At 45.8% G+C, this 8,732-nt stretch overlaps 1 protein-coding gene across 1 annotated transcript in view; it reads right to left on the reverse strand.

Annotated features, from left to right (window-relative positions):
* MXRA8 (matrix remodeling associated 8) overlaps positions 1-6,120 on the reverse strand; it is a 20,617-nt gene extending 14,497 nt beyond the window's left edge. The window contains exon 1 of the mRNA XM_026862769.1: positions 5,699-6,120. Coding sequence (XP_026718570.1) covers positions 5,699-5,747 — 49 coding nt within the window. The 5' untranslated portion in view covers positions 5,748-6,120. The remainder of the gene's footprint in view (positions 1-5,698) is intronic.
* Between the last annotated feature and the right edge of the window lie 2,612 nt (positions 6,121-8,732).

Raw genomic sequence — 8,732 nt, forward strand, 5'->3', positions numbered from 1 at the left:
TGCCCCCCCCCCCCTCCAGTCCCTCCCGCTCCCGTCCCTGGTCTGCAGAGTTAACACTGTGATGCTCTGCATGCAGCTGCAACTCCCTCCAACTCACGTGACTCGGATCTACGCAGGAAGAACTTTGCAAGAACTGAACTAATGCCTTTATTTCTTCATTTTTCTGGTCCGGTCCCTCCTGCTTTTTGTGTAGGAGGGGTCTAGGAGGTCTCCTGGCATCATGGTTTGAGAGCACCATTCAGACTCCCAACACAATGACATAATTCATTGCTCTAACCAGTCAAGCCCAAATGGGTTCCAGCAAGATCATTAGATGTTTTGTCCTGCTAATGTCATAGGCACAATGTCCTCCAGACTAGGGCTGTACTTTTTTTCGGCACTGGAATTTATGCATTTCAAAAGAGAGTAAATTAACTCCATACTGGGGCTGTTCTAACCACACCCCCAGTGCATAGGCTGAGAATAAACTCTATTTCCCTCCCTTTTCCTACCAAAAAACACTGGGCAGTGACACCAGAGAGCAAAAATGAGCAGGGCCCATTCAAAGACACTCCAAATATAAACTATTTCTTCTACATTTATAATCTCAGCATCACAAAGAAAAAAAAAAATAATAATCTCGGACAAAGCCTGGACTGCTCTGGATATAAGAAAGAGACATCATACCCAAGACATTATAATTCCATCATTTGATGGTCTCTCCTAATAGGCTGCAAAGTGCCTGATGGTAAAACAGGATAACCTGCCAGCCTCTGTGTCTGGAAGCCAGGATTTAGTTTAGTTTAGGACAAAGGAATGATACAGAGCTCTTCTTCAGGAGAAATCAGTCGTGCAACAGGACAACCAGCTCTCGGCACAAGAGGATCCACTTGTGTCAGTGTGGCAAAGCAATGCCCACGTGTCTGAACCGGGGGTGTCTGCCCGGTGGCAAGGGAACAAAACAGTGTCCCAACGTCAAGGGCCTGAATCTAGGGAGTGGTGTCTGTGAGCTGGCTGGGTGCACAGCCAGTGCTGCCGGAGCCTTGCATTACTGCTCATTAAGGGCAGATTGATTTGGTGCTACAGAAGCATCCTCTCCTGGCTCAGCAAGAGGAATGCATGGACTTTTCTCCTTTCCTCTTGCACGTTAATGTAAAAAACATTAAGCCCAAATGCGACATTATGAATCTAACAACTGACAAAAGTATTCACCTAAGCCTTCCACTAAGCTCTGCTCAGCCGACTGTCGCAGCCCTAAACTAACGATAGCCCTAACCCCTAGCTGTGTATCTTTCAGCTGGCCCTACCAGCGTGGTGAGGACCACCCAGGTCCTAACTCACCATCCCACCCGCGGGGGCCTTTTGCCAGGCTCGGCTGCTGCAGCCCTGGCAGCCAGCTACACATATTGCTCACGCACTTCCAAACACTGTAAAGCAAGGCAGCGGTGAAGTTGTCTGTAGCGTAACAGCTTTCAGATAAGAAAAGCCTATGTCTTGTGGGTTTTGACAGCTTATTTTTCCCTCCACTCTTAAAGCTGCTGCTTGACGTGCTGAGTGTTGCCCCACGAAGCTGAAGAGCCCAGGGGTGCAGTGACATTATGCACGGGAACAAAACCCATCCAAGGTGAAGGCGAAGTTAAGGATCGTGTTGCAGTTCTGCACGGAGATGAGACAAGGAAGAGAAAAGGTTTTTTTCACTGTGCACACTCACATGCAGAGATTCTGGACAGAAGCTTTGGGTCTGAAGCCTGCCCTAGGGTATCATACCAGACAAAGTAGTAGGTGCAAATATCAAAAAGACAGCGGCCAAGCAGCCAATAAGCAAATTCTAGAAGGGAAAGACAGGACAAGTCTTTACAAGAGGCATGGGAACTCCACAAGACAAAGAAGGGAGAACTGATTGTTCCGATTCTCCAGCAATGCTGGAAATCTGCACACATGCATCAGGATAAGACTCAAACTTATTTGACATGGCTGTAAATGAGATCACTGAGAAATCTGAGGAGCCTGGAATGTCTCTGATCTCTTGTATGCCCGGAGAAAATGGAACTCAAAACAACTGACCTTCAGTAACCTGAACACAGAGCAGTAGTTAAAGGAGGAATAAGCCTTTTTCTCTTTTCAGTCTCCTCTCTCTGCTATGAGACCTAGCTCTGCCCTGCAAGACAAGCAGAGCAAACAAGAGATGTCCCCCAGCCATGATTTTTAAAGTTACTGTTTGTGTAACACAGCAGCTACTGAACAAATGCAGAGATATATCCATAACCCAGCAAAGCTGACAGGTGAGTCACACTCCCCAACCTGCTAGTGAAAGCTCAGACTTTTGTTATCACAGGGCTCCAGGACCTGGAGCCTCAAACCCACCAAATACCTTAACAGCTATCAACACAGAACTCACTGTAGCTTTCATTTTAAAATTTCAAATTCCGCGTGATGGATAATCACTTTGTCCTCTCTATGTGATGTACCAACAAAAAGACACCTCTGTGCTGTCCCCTGCCACGCTCTCTGCAGACTCAACATGCCTCGCAGCAGGATCCCAGGGGTATTCCGCTGGTCCCTTGATATAGGAAGAGGAAAGCAGTCTGCAAAAGCATTTCCTAATCCCTTGTAAAAGCCAGAGCCAGCTCTTACTTCTTGAATCCCATCCACTTTTCAAGTAAAGAATTAAGCCACAAAAACTGCAGGCAAACTAGAAGTAAAAGCCTCAGGCTCTGAAAGACATCTTACATGCTGAGAGCTCTCTAGGCAGTGTCCTTGGAGCAGGTCAAGGAAAAAACTGTCCCTTGAGTCTTGCCTGAACAATAGCACCACTTCTCTCCTCCTGGAGATAGCTGCTGGCAGAGGGGCTACGTCACAAGGCAGATGCATGTGCTAATGAAACCACCAAATTCCTGTCTCATACTGGAGGATGAGAGACTCCCAGAGCAGAAAAGGAAACTGCAAACACCAGGTACACTCCGGGGGCCATCCCAACACCAGCTCTACCTGCAGTGCTTCTGCTGGACTCGGGAAGAGCCCTGCCACTGATGCCAGCAGAGCGAGGATGAGCTGCCTGGAACAGCACCTTGCAGGGCAGTAAACATCCCTGACGTCCAGATTGTAGTGGTGGGCAGGAAAGCAAACAAACTAAAAAGTCATTGGGTTGAAACAACAGTCTATGAGGCTGCCTAAGTAAGCTCAGCTCATTTTGCACATCTGGTCAGTCTCAGCTTCTTTTTTCTTTTGAAAAAGGGAGTGAGATCACCTTTACATTAGGGGCACAGAGGGATGGTCTCGTCCTAAAGAAAGGACATGTTTTTCCCAAAATCTGTATGTGTCAGATTCCTTATTTCTCCCATAAATCCCATTGTCTATGCAGGGGATTTAATGGTCTCTGTGGAGCCATTACACAATTATTGCAAAAACAGCAGCCTGTGCTACCAAGTTCTTTCCAAACACTGCTGGAGAACGGCAGTGGCTCCATCCTGACTCTTCAGGGAGCTGGCCCGGCGTCTAAGAGGCCATAACGATGCAGTGACATCAAGGTGACAGCTGTACACATGAGCTCAGCTCTTTTCTGGTGGCCATTTTTTTAAAAAACCCACTGACCAGGAACCAGGAATAATATCTGGGCCCATCTCTACGAGGCAGAGGAGGGCGACAGTGAGCACTGCAGTTCCACCTCGACATCTCCCATTCACCACCTGCCTCTGCTGGTCGAGGACTGCAAGACTAAGCTTTTCTGTAAAACAAGGCTTCCTTTACAAAGCCAACTGATGGTCAAGCCAGGCTTTGAGCTGGGCTTTTATTTAAGTGTCTATGTCTCTTTATTTTTAAAGGCTTCCTGGGACAACTCTCAACAGCAGAGCCTTGTGCTTTCGTAACCGATGTCAGGACTGGAGAGCCCTTAACCACCCCTCTAATCCCAACCATTCCAACCCCTCACTGCAGGTAGGAACATGCCCATGAATCAGCGAAAAGCAAGAATGTGCTGCCTGAGCAGAAAGGAAAAAACCTTCTGTCTGTACAAGAAACCCATCCCCATCTTGGCCACTCAGAATCCCTCACAGAGTTGCCCTAACATCCCCATGGACAGTCGGGATATTAGCTCAGCTTTATAATCCCTTCTCTGCTTTGTGCGCTTCAGGTTGGCTCTAGGCCCACGGAATAGTTTGTAGAGCCTTCCAAACACAGCGCTGTTCCTCCCTGCAAGACATTAACACTTGAGGGTGTGGTTCCTCTCCAGAATGGATCATTTCAGCAAATACAGAGTGGCACAAATTTCCTCCCTTCTCCCCTTCCCATCTTCACTGTTTACGTTATAACCTGATTTCTGCAGGGATAGCAGGACTCAAACATCAGGGCTGCGTGGCATACAGACCATTCTCTCCCCAAAATACACCTGAAAATAGTCTGAAATCATCCATCCTCAGGTGGGACACTGTTGCTTCTACAGCTCCCCCACTGCTCTGAAGCAACCCAACCTGCTCTTCTCGCCCTGGGTGCTCCCCCAAGCTCTGTCAACATGCTAAACCACACTGCGGAGTAGCTGGACTGGTTGGGGCTTCTAAAATACAGTATGTGGCCTCTCCTCCTTCTCCAGGCTTAAGCCAGCCCCACACACTAGTTTTCTGAGCCACTTTAACCCTTCTGTCCCTATGACTGATCCCATATGTTGCCAATTCCTAAACCTTGCCTTGAGGCATTGTAAAACTGGGGATGATGCGCTGACATGGGAACTAGATTAATTAGGGACCAAACTGAGAACTCTTCAGCTTACTCCAGCTACATACTGAGGAATTTTGAGAGGCTCAGGTGGCTAGGCACAGCCTTTCCTTAACAGGGCTGTAAAGAGCAGGGGGGTCACCGGTCCCCCAAAATCTCGTGCTCCTCACTTCCTACTGCCAGCACCCTGAGGTCTCTCCACACTGTTCTTAGAGCTGCAGGTGCTCCTTTGCTCATAGGTGCCTTCCTCGGAGCCCAAAGCACTGCAAGTGTGGATTTGCTGGGTTTTGCAATGAATCCTCAGCTCTTCACCTGCCAGCCAAGCCTTACTGAGGTCTCTCCGTTTAGCTTGGGGCCAGGCTCCCAGGACCCTGAACCTGCTTTCAGCTCTTACAGAAAGCTCTGTGATTAAGGAAAAGGCACAAGCCATTCTGTTATTGTAAGCTCATCAGACTTGTCCTCATCCCTTTCCTGCACCTTACCCAAAAGTGAATTCTTATGTCTCTGTCTTTATGCTGACAGGAAAAAAAAAAAAACAAAACAACAACAACAAAACAAACCAACAAACCAAACTTGAATTTTTTCCTCTACCCTGAACACACACACACACACACACACACACACACACACATCAGCTGTTTCTTCCTCCTCAAAACTATAAAATAACCTTGGATCATGTAAATCTAACTATGCAAGCTTCACTGTACTCACATTCAAGCTTATTGTTTTTGAATTTGCTGGTCAAGGTAACTGGTAGGAAAAAATAGTTTGCACAAACATGCTGAACGGAGTATCACTTAAACAACCTCAAACATTTCTCCATTCTCTCCCCTTCCCTCTCCAAAAAGCATGAGAAATCCGTGATTCCCTCCCCTCACAGACGATAACACAGCTAACTTAGGAATCTGAACAAAATCTTACAAAGATAACAGCTCAAAATCTTCCAGCTAACCCCGTCCTCTGCAGTTGAAATAAAAACAAGTAACATCATGCCGATCAGCTGGGAGCTTACTTTGCTGAAGCAAAATCTGCCACAGAAGGAGTTTTGCTAGTTGCTCCATTTCTTCAGCTTCTCCGTGTTTTCGTCTCTCTTGAAAAACAAGTTGAAGACTTTTTTTTTTTTTTTCACTTTTTTTTTTTTTTGGTAACTGGAAAACACTATGACCTCATCAATTTACATCCAGAAAGCTGTGAACAGCAGCTCATATTCTGCAGAATTACTCCACCTACAACTTCCAATTCCCCACCTCCCCACTCCGCTCTCCCCCTACACTCACACTCCACCTCCTTCCTTTCCCTAACGCTTTCTGCACCATTACCATGAACACCCACTCTCTTCTCTTTCCCCTCCCTCCGGGACCTTCTGATCTGCCCCGACTTTGATGTAAAAGTTTTATCGGGTAAAGTTGGTCCCACACAGCCCTGGTCTCGCGAAACAATCTTTTTCCCTCCCCCTAGGGATGGAACTAATTTTCCTTGTGCTTTACTTGATCCAGCTGTTCCTTCCTTTGTTTGACACTCATCCAGCTGTCTGCTTGAGACTGGATTTATTCTGTTGCTTTCAGTGGTTTTTTGATCTTTGTCTCCTCATATGGTTTTACTTCAAGTTCAAGTCTCCAGATACAACCTAGAAAACAATATTTACTCTGTCCTGTGATTTGTAAGCAAGAGCTTAATAGCAGCTATCTTAGCAAAAGGATAATAATGACAAAGACGACTGAATATGTGAGAGCTTAGGGCAGTGCAGGCAAAAGAGCCCACAGTGCAACTAAAAGCCCCGGAATACTGCGACGCGGGGAACAGGTTTCCCTATCCCAGAGGCCAGAACATGGAAAGCCGGGTCAGATTCAGAACTTCTGCTTTCAGCCCTTCACACAGGAGCTGAACTGCGCTAGTAGTTGCTTGACTGGCCCCAAGACAAAGAGCCAACACAGTCACCTTAACCACAGACCTGATACACTGCTGCTCTTCTCCTCTGCGTACTCCTACGATAATACCAGCCCCGACAGCAGTGCCGAGACACAGCAACAACATCAAGAAACAACTGAATTTTCAGCAGTCTTTGCTCAAGGGAAAGAATTAAATCACATTACCCAGTTCCTAAAGCCTGTTCTGATGTATTTAACTGTTTTTATAACCCACTTCACTGTGTCCCACAATAGTCGGCGGTATTAACGCAGTCAGTTACTGAAAACAATCCGTGACAAACAACAGAGGAAGAAGCAGTTCTTAAACTCTTAACAACTCTGAAGTTCTTCAACTCTTAAGAACTCTTAAAACTTAAGAGCTCTGAAGTTCTTCAACTCCAAACACTGCTTCACAAAAGAAAATCTACATACACCCTGTATGCGTACACACTCACAGACCAGTTAAAGTTCAGGTCGCCTTAGTCTGCATCTGCAGACCAGAGAGAGTAATTTTTTTTCAGTTTAGGGAATTACTTCTGTAGACGCTGCAGGATGTTCAGCAGGGACAGACTCCTTAAAACGGCAGGGCTAACCAAGCATGGAATGAAATCATGCCCTCACGCCACTGCTTGAACAGCTGAAACTTCACCAGCCTAACCTGAAGAGGGCAGCAACCTTCAGAGGGGAGAATGGCTCCATTAGTCTGGGGTTTAACCACTTAGAACAGTCCCTAAACCAGTTTAAATTAGTCTCCTATGCTGACTCTGCAAGTGTTAAGACATTTTTCTTCCACATCAATCCAAGACTGGATTCTGAAAAAAAAAACCCCAATTCATTTCCAGTGGAAAAATTTATTTTATTTTCAAAGGGGACAAGATGGTAAAAGACACAGAGTATTCACCACCCTGTCCCATGAAGCACCTCCAGCTGTGGGTATGAGAGGTGTAAACAATGCTTTAGACTTGGAATATGGCCCCATCCGAATCTGGCCTTGCATAGGCCTAACCACCTAATCCATGTAGGTGACTGAATTAGCCGGGAGTCTTTTAACACAAAACTTGCAGGAAAATTACATGAGTATAAAGTCAGGAAATAGGATAGCTGCTGCTCGTATATGTAAAAAAAGAAAACATGGTCAAGCTTTCTGTTTACTTGCATTCTGTTGCTTGATTATTGTTGTTTGTGGTTAACGGTGTTTACTGGATTTAACGATACGATCAAATCAGTCATCAAGTGGAAAATGCGGGAAAGGGAATTAAAAGTCGTCGTTCTTAAACATCCATCTGTAAAAAAAGAGATAAATGTATCTGCGACTCTCATAGCAGAGTTTAAAAATACAAGCTAGTAGCCTTCCCATGACACTCTGTGGAGATAACCTTAATTGCCCCACTTGAATTCTTCCTTCTGACATTTTTCTGTACCATCTAGTACACCAGAAAATAGATTTCCTCTACCCCAAAGGGGGCTGTGTTTCAGGAAAGAGGAGGGCATTTATAACAAAAACCTAAACAAACATCTAAATAATCATACTCTGCAACAAGGGAAGATTTGGAAACATCCAGACTAAATCAGATCAGAATTTCATCTAGTCCAAGATCCTGTCTCCAGCAGCAGACAGAACCAGACACTTCCAAGGAAATTCCAAGAAACTGGAGCTCTTACTATTAAAAAATTTGACCGTGAAAAAAGTCTAGTTAACTCCAGCATGTCTTCATGCTGTCCAAAACAGATCCAGGTAACTGCTGGTTTGCTTCTAGTGAAAAATTCTAAAATAATCTTCAGATAAAAAACCCCACAAAATTTCACTGCAGACTTCAGCCCTGTCATCTGTATGAAGTGGAGAAGTTTGTGGGTGATTAGATACACACAGTCACTCACAGTCCGGGTTCCCACACTCATCACCTGAGCTGTGTCAACAGCCTCTATGTTCAGACATCCAGCCCGACCATAACCTAAAGCAAAACCATCAGCTTGTCTTTGCAAGCCTCAGATATTTGCATTAGTCCAGTTCCATAACCACCTGCATGCAGCAAAGGCTCCTACCACGCCATCTCCCTACGCTGAGAGCCTGCTGCTGGGTTCTCAGGCATCACAACAAAGCCAGGTGGGATCTAGAGCAGCCGAGGCGCTGGCCTGTTG

Source organism: Athene cunicularia (genome assembly GCF_003259725.1).
Source record: "Athene cunicularia isolate RWA chromosome 21 unlocalized genomic scaffold, athCun1 chr21_part1, whole genome shotgun sequence".
In the NCBI taxonomy this organism is placed as follows: Eukaryota; Metazoa; Chordata; class Aves; order Strigiformes; family Strigidae; genus Athene; species Athene cunicularia.